Here is an 18,685-nt window from a genome sequence, read left to right as displayed (position 1 = left end):
AATGTAACAATGCAAAAGCGTCGAAATGGCCGATGTCATTTTGGCCTAAAATATCAGTTGGTTTAGGCTGAGGTCGGGCCGCTGGCAGGTTGAAGGTGCGTCCAGGGGTCAAGCTTTCCGCCTCGTCCTTGCCCGGGAATCCCCTCACACGCCCGGCTACGTGAGCCAAAACAAAGAGCAAAAATAAAAGGTAAACACATAAAAATTTGTTGCTGCGGCCGCAAAAAACACAAAAAAAAAACAACAGTATTGCGGTTAACGAGCAGTGATGAGGTTGAAAGGGGGGGTTTTGGCCAGATACTATGGTTCGGTTTCAAAGGATCTGCGACCACTGTGCCAAAGGCGACTCAAGGGGTCAGGTGGGCGAGGTCACAGCGAAAACAGACAGTAAAAGTCACCCGAAGGTAGAAAGAAAGAGACGGAGATGGTCTCGCAGAAAGAGAGGGTCGGATGAGCCCAACACCCTCCATTAGCCACCCACCCACTCGCTTTTGTTGTCATTTGCAGCATGAGACCTCCGAAAGTATGCTGTATTAAAATTGTAGTGTGCCAATTGTGTATCTGTGTGTGTGTTAGCCTCCTTTGTATGTGTTGGCCAAGCACGTAGCACTTTGTTTGTGTGTGTTTGTGCCTTGTAATTGGCGTTTTAGGCCTTTGACGTCAAACCCAAATAATAACCGTTCGCACTTTTGTTTGCTCTTGCCCCCCCAACACTTTTGTGGGCAATGGGGCGGCGTTTTTTGCGGCTTTTTTGCTGCTTATTTGCTGTTTTTTTTTGCTATTGCTGCCAAAACATGACACACACACACAAATGTGACATTTGACAGTGCAATTAAAATAATTACAATTACGATTTACAATCGACCTTTCATCCCCGTGGCACATCATTAATTTATATACACTCAAGCAGATTTGTTCATCATTTGGCGCATTTTAAGCCCCACATGAGCCACCTTCTGACCCGCCCTCGCTGCTCATTTAAAATGTATCTAGGCGAATAAAAGCACTTTCCCCTAATTACGCTGGAGACGACGGCTCACTCGTCCTAATGACTCAGAAATTCTCTTTATGAATTCCCTTTTCGGAAGCGAAGAATCCATCTATTTTCGGTCACAAAACTTCTAATGGCTTTCATTATTCTTCCAACTCTAACACTTTTTAATTGCCAATTAGGAAGTTTTTTCTCATTTTCGATTTTTGCATGGCTCTTTTTTTTTGGTTTCTTGGGCCCAATCGATCCGTTTTCGAGGACATGAAGCCAATTTGATGCGTGAAAGGGAAAGCCAAGGGCGGCAGGCAAAAAAAAGTAACCAGCACGCGTTAACAAATTCATTTAATTTGGCCAGGACAAAAAAAAGAGAGAGTGAGCGCGAGAGGCGCCAACAAAAATATGAGTTTTTATTACTCCTGACGAAATGCGAAAGGAAGTGAGCCAAGGAAACCAGCGAAAAGGACGTAACGAATGTGCACACACACACACTCTCTTACAGGGCTCACACCTACTGGCTCACACAGATACGCACCAATACAGAGGCGCGAGTACATGGGTCTAAAAATAGAAATGCGCCTCCCGGCGGCACTCCCTAAAAAGTGGCAACTCAGTGGCAAAACACAGAGACAGCCAGCGAAGACAAGACAAGATTACAAATGTGTAAGCAGCAATTCCCCGAAGTTTTCCTCGCTTTCCCCGCTTTCGCCGCTTTTCCAGCTTTTCTCGCTTTTACCGCCCTTTTCCCGCCTTTCTCCGCCCCACCCCGCATTTCTCTTTCACGGAGAACAGACGTCGCATATTAAACTGTTGATGGTTTGTTGCTTCGTTTATTTGTTGCTATATTTGGCCATTCGCTTTTGCCTTTGCCATTGTTATTCCTTTCTTATGTTCTCTGCAGACGAGCCTCAGCCGTGCCCTTTGACCCACCACGCCCCCTCACTTTGCCACCCTCCCCCCCCCTCGCTCTTCGCCCACTATGTGTGTGATGGAAGTTAATTAAAATATACAAACCAAAATTTAATGACACAGCCGTTGAAAGGGCATTTGGCACGCTTTTAAGCAGATTAGGCCAATCTTAATTCCATCTGCCAGTTGTAAGTTCTGATTCGGCTTCAAATAACATTTTCCTTTGATCCGCTGACAATCTGCTGTCTTTCTTAACTTGGCTAATAAGTTTTGAGTATATGGGAAACAAATATCATCGCTTTGAATGAGTTTATATGTCAAAATTTTTTTTTTCCTTGAATACATCATTATTATTTGCAAATATTATGTATATATTTTGGAACGCTATTTTCCATGGCATCAAATCACCATTTATGATTATATTTAAAGATTGGGTGTCTAATAGAAATTCGCCACATAAGAGTTACAATTTGGATATTTAAAATATTTTGTGAGCATCATAAAACACACTTAGGACCGTTTTCTACTTTACATCGGCTTAAAACCTTGATTTAGCACGCGGACGAGAAAGCTGTCCTTTCAAATGTACAAAAGATATTTTATTTATAATTGGTTCCAACTTATTTAAGTTTCTATGGGTGATTTTAAATATCCTAGTAATGTTTATTAATTTGTTTATATCCTAACGCTACAAGTTAACACTTAGTACACCGCAACATTCTCCTAAATGGTAGTTTAAAGAGATTTTGTATATTTTGTAGTAACTACTAGCTCCATCAGACAACTGTGCGTATACTTAATACTTAGTTTCCCTTTCGGCAAATAGCTGCCATTGCTCACAATGATTAAGCTTAATTTGGGTTGAATCTGTTGCCATCATCAGCATTATGTACATATGCCGCATAACGCATCCCAGAAGTGCTGACTTGCCTGAAAATAGAAAAAGTTTAAACATGAATGGGCCATAAACTATACGAAATTGTGAGAGAAACTGCCCGAGGCTTTCAATGCCAACTGCGGAGTGAGTCTAAGTTATGGGAAATTTTAAATGTTCCAGTACAATATGCAAAATGTGGCGGCTGTTGAAGGAGAAAGGAGAAAGGGGTTGGCCGCGAGGGACATAACATTTGCATACAAGCTGGTTACGATGGGAAGGTCTGCCCAAGTGTTTATAGGGCCTCCCTCCAATGCTCCATTAACTAGTTATGAGGAGTGAAATTTTGCGGTACATCCTTGGAAATTTATCACTAAAATTCAAGCGGCAAGTGGCTGATAATTGGATGCTTGGCCTAACCTTTGGATACACGATACTGGGGCCTGCGGTGAAGCATCCGCAAAGCCAAAGGATCCTCGTCCTGCGTTGCCATCGAGAGCATTGCAAAGCACTTCAGTGGAAAGCGTTTTCGGGACGAATGCCTCCTAAAAGGTTTCCCATGTCGTCAGCCGAGCCCAGCAGTGGGCGGTCCTTTGTGCGTGCGTGTCTGTGTGGTTCGCTGGGTGTATGATTTATCAGCTATGAATATGAAGTGACGGGAAAATGCTTTTCGCCTACATGCAGAAGGCGGAACCGTCAATTAGCCTGCAGGCAGCGTACTCACATCACATTTCGCTGGATGTGTAGGTACAAGCAGAACGCCGAAACGGGCTTATTAAATTACAATAAATGCGATCTGAAAAGCAAAATGTACCTTCAGGGAATCGCACACGAACACACACCACCAACGCGCCACCTGGCGGCTGTTTATGTTACCGCGCTCTATTCCGTATTTTTTACGCCCTGCAAAGCAAAACAAAGCGGCAAAAAAGGAAAAAAAAAATGAGGAAAAGCTAACCCGCGGCCATTTGTTGTACATACATATGTATGTGGGTGTGTTGGTGGAAAAACACAAAAAAAATATGTTAAATTAATTGAAGCGAGGCGAAACGCAGCACTAGATGCTGGCAACCTCATGAAACTGGCTACCCAAAGAAAAGGCAAAAAAAAAGAAAAGGAAAAACGTTTCCCGGCAACAAAAGTCCTAAAATAATAGATAGAAAAACGAAAGATTTTCGCCTGACAAATACATTTTCCGAACAAATTTAATCAAAACCTTATTACAGAAAGGGAAAAAGGCGAACAAATTATGACAGGAGCTTCTTATTTTCATCGGGGAAACACCTCAATTTGTAGCTGCTGTCCAGGTTTTCGTGTTGAGACTTGCCAAACGTTGAATTCATTTTTGATGAAGGACAATGTTGGACAGAAGGATCAAAATAACTTGAAGCCCAAAAAGTGAAATTTTCAGCACGACAAATTGCCGGGAAGGCATAGAATCAGCAGGGGCTGCGAAAGAGGAAAATGCCCATCAATTTTGCAGTTGTCATTTATAAATTTGCTCGGCCCTTTTTGTTTTATGCATTGTCTTTGGCTATTTACGGCCGAAATATATGCAGAGGGGGGTGGGGGATTTCCTTTGTGTGGGTGTGTGGGTGTAAGAAGGCGGGTTTAATGTCCCAGGACTTGCTGCTGCTGCTGCTCCTTGGCCGCCTGCTCCTGTTTATGTGCAGCACATAAAACTATCAATTTATTGCTGCAAAATCGTTGCGCGCTGTTTCCTTTGGCTGTCGCTTCCTGCACACTGACGCCCTCACACAGATACACACACACACACACATAGTGCAAAAAGGACACAAACACGGAGTGCATCTGTGTGCAGCTTGCTCTCTTTTCGTGGGTTTTGTTATTATTGTTGGCAGCCTTTTAGGCGCCACACTGACGAGACAACAGGCGATTGCAGCTCTCCCGCTCGTCCTTTTTCTTCATCTCCTTACCATCTCCACACACACATACATATACATATCAATGCGTGTGTGTGTGTGGGAGCAAAAGGTTTTCTCACTACGCGAACTTTGTTACAAATTTCTGCGACTTATTTTTCGCCACGAACTCCATGCTCCTGCATTACGTATACGCCACGTATACGTCTGTCGTGCGACGAAAATAGCATCAGTTGGCACTTTTTGGCCAACAAAAAAAGCACCGAGCTTGTAGATATATATATATATGGCTCCTTGGCTTGGCAACAGCCAAATCCTTTTTATGCTTTTGATTTTTTGACACCCGACGTGTTGTTGTTGTTCTCCTTGTGGCTTGTTAGCTGTTATTGTTGTTGCTGCTGCTGCTGCCGGGTGTCTTAGTGTCAACATGCGTTGATTCTCTTAAACTTTGGATGGCTGCTCAGCTGAAACTCTGGGTACAGTTGCCCCGCACGGTGGTGATTTGCATAGCTTAGATGCACTCGAATGTCATAATGAGTTTCACAATTTCCATTTCCATTTCCATTGGTTACTGCAAGTGGATATTGTTGACATGTGATTATATCTGTTTGCCATGTTGTTTTGCAGTCGCATATACCTGCTTATGGCTTTTATGGTTTGTGATGGAATTGAAGTGGTTTTCAGGGTTATGGGATAAAGAAACCTCAAGCGATGCTTTATGTTAAGGGTTCCTTAAATAACTTCACTTATTTCAAGGCATTGCATAGCAATGTACTACTTTTCCTTCTAGAACCTGAACAGAAAATGCCGATTATTTCAAAGTTATTTCAGCACGAACATTTAAGGTGACACAGTTAAGGATGTTTGATTGTTTATCGTTCAATAATATATATAAAACAGTTGTACTGCAAACCAGACCATCCTAATTTGGCCCGTCCATCAGAAAGTATGCCATTCACCCTGCGCTCCAAGGCAGAACTTATTTCGATTTATTGCAACAACGATAAGCAGAAATAGAAATGGAAGCAGAAATGGAAGCGCAGGCAGAAGCACTTCCAGAAGAAGGGGTTCTTCTCCACCACCACTTTGGCTGCAATTCGAGCCACCCGCCCGAACAGAGAGGCGACGAGCAAAACTAGCAAACAAGCGCAAAAATCAATTTAAAGTTCAATAGCCTCAGTAGCTAGCTAACCGACTGAGTAGTGGGTGCATGGGTTTATGTATGTGGGTGCTGCTTGTAGGGTGGAACTTGGCTGATTTGGCCCAAAAAAAAATGCCACCCAAAAATGTTGCCTCAACTTTACAACGTTGCAACAACGTTAGCAAGTTATTTGTGTGTGCGAAATTAAGTTCAAAGTACAAAATGTGGGTTGTAGAGATGCTCCTGGCTTCCATTTGGCAATAAAACTAATGGGATTCTAGGGTTCCGCGGCCACGTTGCGTATGCGTAATCTGCATAACCCCTTACCCCACGAATGTTGAAACGTGCCCAAGTATCCATCGATGCAATTATGCGGCGTCCAACGAGGTTGATAAATGGCAATCGTGAGAAGCGCTCCCGGCAGTGCGACATTGTCATCACCATTCACCGCTCGCCATTCGCCATTCACCATTAAGTGAATCATCGCCATCATCTCCATCATCATAAGCGTAACCAACGTGCCGCAGTAGATGTGGGCGCTCTTCAAAATGCAAATGGCTTCTTGGCACGCCACTCTGTTGGATTCCGAATCCTGGAAGGGCAGGTGGGCCCAAGCCAGGTGCCTAACGAAGCGAACTTTCAGGGCGACAGATAGATATAGGGAGAGAGAGACATCAATTGATTCCCCGCTGACAGCCGAACAACAATCCGGCGGAATGGGAAAAGGGGACTTCCCCGGCGGAATCCCAAGGGGAAGGCATTCGAGTGTCGAGTTTCTGGCACTACTGGTGCATACATTTATGCTTTGTCAGGTGATTTTGCCATTGCAATAACACACCGGCAAACACCTGAAATGCAGCTGACAGCTGCTGAAGGGCAGCCGGCAGCCGGCAGCTAGAAGCACTTGTGCAAGTTTCGGGTAGACAGATCAACTTAATGAATGAATTGCACTTGGCACGACTCTCCAGAGCGTGAGCAAAAGAAATAAAATTACATTACAGCCAGCTCACAGAGTCACAGTTCGTAATTAAACACCCCTTGATGGATGGCAGAAATGAAGCAGCTTTTTGTGTTTAATTTGTGAAAAAGGCGAGCAGATTGGGCCAACAAATGAAGTGCAATTGCCAATTTAAAACTTTCTGAGCATAAACTTATAAAGAAAATAATAAACACACATTTAACAGTAGCCTTTTGTATTTCATTTGTGAAAAAGACGTTAAGATTGGGCTAACGTGTGAACAGCAATTGTCAATTTAATTCTGGTTTGATATGTGCTTAATTGAGAATAAACAAATAAAGTAAATAGAAACATTCAAATTTTACAGATGCTTTACATTTAATTTATGAAAAAGAGGAACAAATAGGGCTAATAAATAAAATGCAATTGCCAATTTAATCTATTCTCGATTGACATGTGTTTTTATGTCCATAAACTAATAAACGAAATAGAAGAGTAAAAATTAGACAGAAGCTTTTGGAATTTCATTTGTAAAAGGAATATAAAATGCAATTGCCAATTTAACACGCTCTGGATTGGCATTTGTTTATTTAAATAAATTAAATAGATTAAATGAATAACATGCATTTGGCAATTTAATACTAACATTTAGGAGTGATGGGTGTTTTAGGGGCAATAAACTAATAAATGAAAATTAAAATCACCAAATTTACAGTAGCCTGTTGTATTGCATTTGGCTAAGGAATACAATGCAATTGGCAATTTAATATGTTATGTATTTTAATGGTCATAAATTAAATAATAATTTTCACAGCAAGACGTTAGATCAATTAAATAGCCACTTTAATTGCCAAAATATAGTTGAAAATAAATAATTAAGTTAAGAAGTTTATTTAATAAAAACAAAAGGGGAAAACAGAAAATAGAATGAAAAATTCATTCCACCAAACGAGTCTGAGGAAAATTAATGAATCCATTGTCTGGCCAAAGCTGAGTTTAAAACACCTACTAATTAAATGCCACAGGGCTTGCCAAGTGATTTTTATATCCTGAATGATAGCCCTAGTAAAATACAGAATTATTAAGTGGCAAAGCTGGTCGCGTGGCAAAAAAAAATCAGAGGATAACAGGACAGAACAGAACAATTTTGGATGCAGCCAAAAATAGCAGAGGAAAGTTTCGCAAGAAATGGGGAAATTGGAGAAGGGCGGCAAAGTGGGTGGTGGGAAAACCTATACGGGCAACTTGAACAGCAGATCACAGTACACAAACATGCAACCAACACACACCAACACTCATGTGGCAGCGAAACTAAACCGGAGGCGCCAACATGTCCTACAAGTGATTTATTTTTATGTATTTGTTGGTGGAAAAAAAAAGAAATGGCAACGAGAAAGGAGAAAAGGCGAGCACAAAGTGAAATGCCACAAAAAGTAAAGTTTGTATTTCAGTTTGTTTTTTTGTTGCTCCATGGCGGTGGCGGCGGCGGCGTCGGTGCAGGCGAAGCCAGCCAAGCCAGGATTTTCCTCAGCCATTTCCCGCTTTTCCCTGCTTTTCCCCCCGCCTGAAAATGGAATGGAATCAGCCGCAGAAAGTAGTAAAGTAGCGAACGTGAAACTATTTATAGCAGCAAAAACCTGCTAAGCGGCCACACAAACAAATGCAGTTGGGAGTTGAAAGTTGGGTGGTTTGGGGGGGGGTTGAGATATATCCATAGCATACTTCTATGCGCCGCTTCGCAAGTTGCAACATTTAGACGCAAATCATGGCAGACATTAGCGTGTGCAAAAGTTTTGCACTGAACGATTTATGGGAAAAGTTCGGGGCTTCTTACCTGTTCCCGAAGAGAAAGCCATTTTGACTGACTGTCACCAGCTCACCTGTGTTTTTTCTGTTTTATCTCTGTCTCCTTGCAGAGTGTCCCACCGCCATGGATGGCATGGAGCGGTTTGCCTGCCCGATTCCCGACCGGCAGGGCAGGTATCGCTGCATAGACGATCATGTGCTGTGCGACGGCTTCATCGACTGTCCCGATGGCGAGGACGAGGACCGGAGATCCTGCATGTTCTACAAGACGGTAAGTTCACCTGGGCCCCCGGGCGTATACTTAATGTCATAATATTAATGGTTTTCCTTGTTTTCCCCCTCTTTTTGTTGCAGACGAAGGCTCACTTGGACGTGTTAGCGGATGCGTTACTACGCTGGGCGCGAGGGCGTTAAGCCCCAACCACCCACTCAGCCGCTCTATAAGACAGCAAACACACCCTACCACACACACAAGATACACCTAGAACACCTAGAGCTCCTAGAACTTCAAACATGAATGTCAAAAAATTAGTTATAACTTGTCCCCCCAGTCAAGCGAAACCCCCCATTAAGTTTAAACATTTCTCGACAAGAAACACACACAGACAAGCCAACCACCCGCCTGTCCTTTGACATGAGATAAGATTCCCCAAAAAACTCCTAAGAAACCCCTAACCAATACCGAAAAAAAAGAACAAAACCCAGCCTGCAATGAGCTGAATGGATTGCCAAGTAAGAGAACCGAAAGCTATGATTAAAAACAAAATGAGGCAGCAATTATGCTTAAAAAAAGGTATGATTATTATTACACTATTATTATTAAAAAAAATTAACTTAATGAAAGCCCAAGAACAAAAAGCAGTTATACATACTAAAGCTAAATTATAATTCTACAAAACCAAAAAAAAACATCAAAAATAAGACAAAATCGAAGACGTTTTTTTTTCGTTTCTAATTTGTTTCGCAGGAACAGAGCAAAATAATGAGGAAAAACAAAATTGGGCCTAACTATTTTTAGTATATATTAAATAAATATATTATAAATATATCTTACTATATGAAATATATATTTCGTGTACATTATTTAATTATAAGTGTATTAAAGTTTAAATGTTAAATAAACCAAAAGAAATGAAATCAAAACGAAGCAAGCGGAAGAAAGCGATAAAAACATGATGAGGCAAGCGAGCAGAGGAAGAATGAAATTATATATACATATACACAGAAAAAACAGACATTAAATATATATTAATAGTATACATATACCAATAACAAACAAATATACAATTGAAGGAAAATATTGCATTAGGTTTTATTGCTGATAACTGAACAAGCTAATGAGTGCAATATAATATACTTATATACAATGCAATAACAGCCAGATTAGCGACAAAAACAAACATTTACAACTTAGAAGATGAAGCAAAACATTTACATAAAGAAAAAGACTTGACTTCATTGAAAACCCCAGTTTTGTTCGATAGTTGAGGCTAAAAATCCCCAATACCTATTTATTTTGGTTAACAGTTCTCTCATTGTTAAAACTACGTTTGCCATTACAGATGATTTGCTCGGTTTTTTATTTTTTTCATGTGTGTAAATAATACTTTCGATTATCAGCCTTATTTGCCTGTAAAGATCTCTCCCAAGTCCACCAAAGATTTTTATTTCGTTCATGGGTGACAACAGTTCTCACGGAAACGGCAGCTATCTGTAGTTAAGTAAATTTATTTACATAATTAAAGTATATTTAAATAACAATGGACTTATAAATATACATAAAACGATAAGCTTATAAGCGAAACGAAAAGCTTGTACAAATGCTAACTAACACTATTCCATTCTCGACCTTTTTAACCAAGTCACAATTGTTTTTATTCCCACTCATTTCGTGTGTTTTTTTTTGTTCATTCGCGCAATTCTCTCAATTGGAAACGCTGAAAATTCAACCTTACGCCAATAATGTTCTGATCAATGATAATTGTTCGCTATTATTATGCCTGTAAAGGGGCCGAGTTCCCAAACACAATCAATCAATTAAGAAATACAATCAAGCAAATTTTTAAGCCGAAATTTACGAATTAAAATTTTTAAACGGTTGTGTATGCCAACAAATAACAATGGAAGGATAAACGCGAAAAAATAAGTGGCGAATTAACAATAATAATGTGTACCCTCGAAAGCGATTTTCACATATTGTGTTTCCTGCGTTTCCCCCTGAATTTCCCATTTAATTTTCCATTTTCCATTCAACCGTTGACTTTACGCACTTTAATCAATCGACTATTGCTGTTAATTTTTTGATCGGCCCAATGTATGCATGTTATTTAATGGATTTGTGTAAAAAAAACCTATATGTGTTTAGTTATTTAAAACGGAATAACATATGAAATTGCGAGCAATAAAATTTCATATCTTATACACAGTACGTATAAAAAATCGCAAACAAATTATATAAATCTAATTGAGAATACGTTTACGAATAAGTTTTTATTTCACATCGATCCCCAACCTCCTGCCCTCCTATATCAACGATCTTCGTTATTAACCGAAAAGTATAAATAGGAGACAGCCTTGGTGTTTTCTTTTAATTGATTGATAATGATTCAGTAAAACATTTACATAAATAACTGCAAAATAACCCACCTTTAAATATAAATGAAAGTGAAGTAATAATAACAACTTCTATACCATACGAAAATACTAAACGCAAGACAACGTGTGTATAACTCTAAGTAAATGATAACTACCATAACGAATACGAATACGAATACGACTACGAATACGAATACGAATACGAATAATGTATGTATATGCAATTAATTGTAATCCTTGAAATTATGCACAAATCGAGAATCCAAACAAGAAGAACAACAAATGCGCACTAAAAGAACTACAACAAACAACCGGTGGACAAACCCGAACAAACAAATCAAAGACAAAGACAAACAAAAGTTTTAATCACATTTTTTGAACGAACGACAATTGAGGTAAAGGTATAGAAAACAACACACACACACAGACATACAGATACATATATTTTTGGCCTATTTTTCTATAATCCTAACAAAACCAAGAACGAAATTTTAAAAGCAAAACGACAACTTCTATAAGGACAAACCCAAATGAAAAGACATAAGTTCGACTGTAAATAACAAAAGCGAAAAAGGAATACCCCCAATGACTTTATATTATGATTAAACGAAGTACTAACGAAGATCGTTTAAACTATTTCACAATTCTTTCCTCTATACTTTCGTATTATTTGGTTCTCTTTCAGCCTATTTAAAAGTTTTGATTTTCCTATAAGGCCTTTGCAAACAGTATTGTGTATAAAAAAAATTTGTAAATAAACATATTACGTCTAAATTAGCGAAAACGTTTTGATTTCCTATTTTTAAATGTTTTATAATTGTAGAGTATTTAGTTTAAAGATTATTTTTTGAATACCACGAAAGAAATGGAGGCAACTTATAGAGGAAAAATCCAAAAAGAGCAAATACAGAAAATAAAGCTGAATAAAAAAACAATTGTTGAATGTTAAAAAATACATACACATATACACAAACAACCATAGGTACATACACACACACATACAAATATAAACATATATATAAGAATATATAGTCGGCCCTTAAACTTGTATTTATTTGTATTTGTATATTTGCAGACGAGAAAGAAAACTCAGATATAAAAAAAGAACATCAAAGAGAAAGATGGAGAATATAATTAACTATGAGTAGCAAATGGCATTGACAAACAGCGAATGCCATTCGCACAAGTTATCGAAAGAAAAAATGGTCTATGAATTTTGTTGATTTCGTCTTACCCAACTCTAATTAATTAGTATTTGCTGTAAATAATTTTCGCCTTCCTTCCTTTCGATCTCGCTGTATCCCCGTCTCTATCTTTCTCACACTAATTTCCATTGTGTAGAAGGTATAGTTTTAGCATAATTCCCCCTTTTTATTTAACAACAGTTTTCTTAACTACTTATAATAATTAATTATACATTATACGAATATATGATAATGCAGAAAGAAAAACAAGAAAATACACAAAAAAACAAAGAAAAAATGAAAAACAAATACACAACTTAATATACACTGAAAACGAAACCCAAACATGCATTTCTGATTTTCACTTTGTTACTCTCACAAGATTTTCAGAATACTTCACCACTACAATATATATATATATTATTTTCTCTCCACAAAAACAACAACTACACCAGACAACACTAACAACAACAACAACAGCAACAAGTAAGTTATACACAAAAGCAGGCAATCAAATACCATATTATACCATATTATAACTTTCTCTTGGATCTCGAACATAATGCACATATTTACCCTTTTGAGTTCGTAGTTCAGCTCCTTCTCAGAAGAAGTAATAACATTTTGCGAAATGCTTTTGTTTTCCTGGCGAAGAACACCTGAAACCGCAAAGTTTGAGATTATCCCTGGAAGCCTTGGATCCTTGAATCCTTGCTGAATTCCGTTTGGTAAGTCACAAGGGGGTCCTTGGGTGCCTTAGTCCTTTAGCCACATAGAGCTCTTCACTTGGCGGTCAAACAAACTTTTCAACAAGGTCTGGGAAGTAGTTTTATATTTTAACAATTCCACAAGTGGAATGCACAAAACTAAGTCAGAGCACAAAACTCAACTTTAATGAAAGTAAATGCATGTTTGCAGAAAAACCAGGCTAGGGATTTGGCCACGTGCATATTTTCGGTATAGAGATTTTGAAATTGAATTTGACACAGCTGTTAGGCAGTCATCGAATGAGGAAAGAATAAATATATATTTAAATTAATAATATCCACGTCTAAAATATAAATGTTTATTAAACTAAGTGTAGACCCACAAGAGGTAATTACGTAATGTATCTGCTTTTGCTGAGCACAAAAGTGTAAGCTATCGCCGAAAAAATACTATTCAACCAGTAAACTATATGTATTTGATGTAGATCCATGTTTAGTACGACCTAAGATTCCGCCAGAAAGAATGTTGAAAAGTTTGAATACATAAAAACAGTAGCCAAAGGCAATTTATCGAAGCATTGGAGGCTGCATACAACGCCGAATCAACGAGCATTATTGAGCCAGGGCTAACAGACTTGGATCTAAAGTGGCCTTCAATGGGCATCAGGTGTTGTAGCCATTGATTGGGGCCAGCTTTTTATGACCATGCCACAAAAAGCCGCACTCAATGCTAAAACAACCAGAGCCACTGATGCAATTCAATGCCACTTTTATTCCACTCACAGGTAAACATTTATCGCCGAACACTTAAAGCCAGAAAAGAAAAAAAAATGATAGAACTGTCTATTAAAAAGATATCCAAGTCAAACGCAAAAAACCATTTTCACTATGTTGCTAGGCTTTGTATGCAAATTGCAGAAAATAAATTGTTGATAAAGGCATTTTGACTAGAACAATTTAGTTTGAAGAAGAGTGAAGAGCTTTACAGATTTTAGCAGAGTTTAAGAAATTTAAAATAGTTGGGCGGTTACAGGGATTCAGAGGGCATTACTTTTACAGAGCTTCAGTCAAGAACAGCTCTGTTTTGAAATCTGGTTTTTTGTTTTAATTAAACACAAATCAATTTTTTTATTTACTACTTTTTAAATACTTTACCTATTTTGGCATCTAATTCGTTTTTAATTACCTTCAGCCAAGCGTATACCTTAATTTCCACCAAAATTGAACCCATTAAATATTCATGCCATTCATTAAAATTATATAACAACTTACACAAGCTTACACACACACACTCTCGCCACCTCTAATAAATTATGTTCAATCGAAACAATTAGCGAGACAAATTATGACAAACAATTAGCATTAACGAGTTTGCACTGTTGCACATTTTATGTGATAAATAATTATACCAAATCAAAAAACGCGTTAAAACCAAAATGATATGTATTTAAATGCACCACAATTGCACTTACCTAAAAATTGAGATTATGAGAACATAAATCAAACACCTGAATTCGTATTAGAGCCTGATTAACTAGTGATTCTATATTTTATGTGCATCGTTGTCGTAGTAATTGCACGAATCAGCACATAGAGAATACTCCGTACAATGAGGAAACCAGGCCAAGCCAATCCAATCGAGTTGGTTGGCCAAGCAGATCAGTCTTCCACGGCACCAAGATCCCGAATTTCAGACATCAGTACACCCTCGTTTAGCTTTGGACGCACAGGGCGAAGTCCCGATCCCATCATAATCAGGAATGGCCAGTTTTAATGGAATCAAATGAATATTTTCGAGCTATAAACATAAGTAGTCACAAGTACCTTAATGCAAATCGAAATGAATGCGAAGGACCGCGGGGAGTTTGGGACTTTCGGTGGCCACGCCCACTCCACGCCGCAAGGACATGCATTCCCTAAAAAAAACATGCACACAATCAAGGCTTAAAAGCAATCCGTCCTCAATTGACACTTTTGAGCGGAATCTCCACAAAACACTCAAGCAGGCCGAGGAGTTCGACTCTAAAGTTTTTATTAGGTCTAAACTATTTGCACCCCGCCCCCGACCACGCCCCCATTTCCACACATGCACCCGTACACCCACACACCCGCACATCCGCACCAACACACACACCCACAACACTCACACACACGCACACCGACAAGCAAATGCACTTAAATTGTAAATGTTGTGATTATATAGCACCGCCTCAAAGTATGCACCAAATTTTTGACAAATGTATTTTTGCACTATTTTTAAATGCACAATGAAACGCCCAGTTTAAAGTTTAAACTAAAAGTAAAACGTATTTTAACTAAATTAGTTCTTAAATGTTAAACAAAATATATATACATACCTAACCGCCTGGAGAGGGTTTTTCCTTTAACGTTCTTATGTTAACTTAAACCAAAAGTCAAGAAAAGTCTGCGAAACAATTTATTTAATCGATATGCAATGTAAATACAGAACAAGGAGGATGGCTAAAACGAAGTCTAAGTAATTTAGAAATTGTCACTATGTAAATAGACCAAACCAAAGGAAAACCGGACGAACATTACAGAACAGAACAAAGAGGCCAGATGAGGCGACAAAGAAAGCGAGATGTTTTTAACTTTAATTAGAAAGTGTTTTATGTATTATGTACGTACGAGTATATGGGTAGCCCACGCAGGAAGTCCTACTAATAATTTCTAAGCCATTTAACTTGTAAATTATTATGGTTATAAATGTGTAATGTAAATGAAGACGAGGCGGATGCCGGGGGATTCCCCCCACGTAGCTTGACAACAGCGACCCCGGCAAGAACTACCAGATATATAGATGTGTACATGTGTATGGTTATGAATTCAACCCACTTCAGTTTGCCTACGAGTCAAAGTGCATATAGGTGCACTGCAGTTATATATATTTCCAACTGGTGAACCAAAAACTGGATTCGAGTTCAAGCGAAAAAACCGAATAAAACCAAATAGAAACCAAAAAAAAAAGTGAAACGATACCATTATTAATATTGAAATTTAATTATATGCGTTTGCGGCATAAGGAAAAAATGTATTACCAACAAAAATCTCTATATATATATACACACAAACCAACTAATTTATGAGATTATATATATACATATGACAGCAACAGAAGTATATGTAAAATTAAATAAAAACGAAGCCTCAGTCAGTATAAAAAGTTCAATGTATTATTCTCACTCATTCGGAATGACCGGCCCAATTGTGGCAATGGGAAAAACATTTTTATATCCAGCATCAGGTAATATGAAATGTTTGCTTTGTGCATTTTCAGATCATTTCTTACATTCGGGGCCTTTTATTATTTATGGAATGGGTACAGGGAATACTCAGGGTGAGTTTTAATGGTCAGATGTGGTTCTGTGTGCCGCCAGAAAAATAAATACAATTTTAAATGGGATTACACCTAAAATAAATGATACTTTCTTGGTCAAGGAAGGCTTGATATACATTTGTCTTATATTTATTTGTTTTTAAGGTAATATCATTTAATAAAAGTATAAATTGTGATTAAGTGAATATTGAGCAAAGACTCTTTTTTTGCTTACTTAAATAAACTTCCAAACATTCAAGTAGATTAAATAATATTATTATTTTGGGCCCCATCTTTTTGATCCTTTGATTAACAGTTTTAATGTTAGCTTAAGCCAGTTGGCGCCTGAAAAGCTGGCGGGACCTTTTGGGAGTTTAGGCGTAAATATTTTGTAAGCCAAGCAGGTGTCGTAAATTTTAATTAGCGTTAGCCGAAAACTAATTTCATGCTAACAACAAAAGCAACAATATGGGGGCGGTCCCAAGGTCGTGGGTGGTTGGCTTTTGGGTGATGGGTGATGAATGTGGGTGGCGGACAGAAGCGTTTGATGGGCGCTACATTGCACCACGGAGTATGCGCGAAACTCTATTTTGTGGCTGCCAATTTACGCTTAATTAGATGGGCTCCTCAGTCTTATGTATGCCCCGAAGAAATCATCATTTTTGTGGCAGAACGGTAAGGGAAACCGAACCTTTTATGACCGCCACGCATGTAAATAAAAACGAATCTAGTATACCCTTTTACTCTACGAGTAACGGGTATAAAAAGGGGCTCCCACGGGAAAATAGGTCAAAGGTCAGGAGGGTGCCCGATGATGCCTGACCTTTTCTAGCATCTGCGGCTGGTTAATTAAGGTGCGACAAATGCAATCTGCCAGCCAGTGAAGCGTGCAATCAGCCAAAGGCCAATCCAGTGGCTGGCGGGCTCATTAAAAGCGGATTTAACCAAGTTAACAGCGCTCACACATGACCTCGACGACTAGGCGCTATAAAAGAAATGCCAAAGCCTAAAATGGCAGCATCTGGCATTTGCCATTCGCCTTCGCATCGCTGCTAAATAAATGGCCCTTAAAACCAACTGCAATTTGTTGCACCCCCAAATATGTGGGCGATATCCAATATGGGATATGTGATATTGGGTATTGTACATTGTATATTGTATATTGGATAGATAGAGCAGTAGATACGATACCGAAACGTGCCCTGAATCGGACGCAAGTTAGAGCCACGAACCGGAAGCTGGAGAACCCCAGCCCTGGGGATTGCAATTCACAAATAACACAACAATTCAGTTTGCTTGCAGCACTTCGCCTGGCATTTGCCTGCGAAGATTATTTTTACATCACAATCAGACCGGGTTGCCAAACGGGTTTTGGCCAGCGGGCCAACGGGCCAACACCCACTCCAGCTCCACTTTTGGCCGGGATTCGGGGCTAGCACACTCTAATGCAAAATGTTGCGGTCTGTTTCCATTAAAGCTCCTCTCACTCGGCACTGGGCTCTTGGCTCTTGGCAATCGTCCTGGCTTGTCCTTGGCGTGTGGTTTCCCCTTCGATATCCCAGTGACAGGCGACACATGCAGGCAGTTCCACCTCCGGACAAGGAGCTATCCACATCCATATCCATGGCCATTCTCTGGGCTGGACATTAACCCATTTCCCCAGACGCTGGCTACCCTTAAAATGAATTGTGACACGAAAATGTGCTACGCTGACATCTCTTTGTGCCGGTCGCATAAAATCTGTTGAAATCACTGGGAATGTCGCGGGAAAAATGTACATTCTCTTTTTGTTATTTTTGGCCGCTGCCAGCCCGCCAGTTTTTTTTTAACAGCCTTTATATTAATATTAATGATGTGCTGGGCCACGGATGTTGCTAAATATTCCGAAAGTTGGCTCTTTCACTTGCGCCTTTGTCTGCGGTCAAGCCAAAAAGCTCCCTGTAGTTTCTGGCTGAACATGACGTATGCGTAATATTCAAATTAGCCACTGGCACTTCTCGGTCAAAAACATGGCTGGAAGTCAGCCATGATAACAGTCAATCAAAAAACCATCTGCAACCAAGACTAATTTGCATGTTGATCCGTACTGTGGACCCTGGAGTAGGGAAAACTCTGGCCAGAGCCATAGTTTCGCATTTGCACACACATAATCATCGGGTGGATACCAAATTCTCTTGTTTTCGCTGCAACTTCTCCCGCTTCCCTTGGTTGTTTTAGTGCTGGAATAGTATTAGCCCCAAGGGCCAACTGGAGGCATCCCCATGCCATATTTGTTATTGTCATTGCTGTTGGCCCACAATGTA

General features: G+C 39.2%; 1 protein-coding gene across 1 annotated transcript in view; it reads left to right on the top strand.

The window, feature by feature from the left end:
- Positions 1-12,659, top strand: part of LOC119550311 — a 33,612-nt gene extending 20,953 nt beyond the window's left edge. The window contains exons 2-3 of the mRNA XM_037858912.1: positions 8,670-8,830; positions 8,914-12,659. Coding sequence (XP_037714840.1) covers positions 8,670-8,830; positions 8,914-8,973 — 221 coding nt within the window. The 3' untranslated portion in view covers positions 8,974-12,659. The remainder of the gene's footprint in view (positions 1-8,669; positions 8,831-8,913) is intronic.
- Positions 12,660-18,685: the final 6,026 nt, after the last annotated feature.

Source organism: Drosophila subpulchrella, chromosome 2R, assembly GCF_014743375.2.
Source record: "Drosophila subpulchrella strain 33 F10 #4 breed RU33 chromosome 2R, RU_Dsub_v1.1 Primary Assembly, whole genome shotgun sequence".
NCBI classification, from domain to species: Eukaryota; Metazoa; Arthropoda; class Insecta; order Diptera; family Drosophilidae; genus Drosophila; species Drosophila subpulchrella.
The sequence above is the reverse complement of the archived record's forward strand: the minus strand, read 5'-3'. Positions and strand labels throughout refer to the sequence as shown.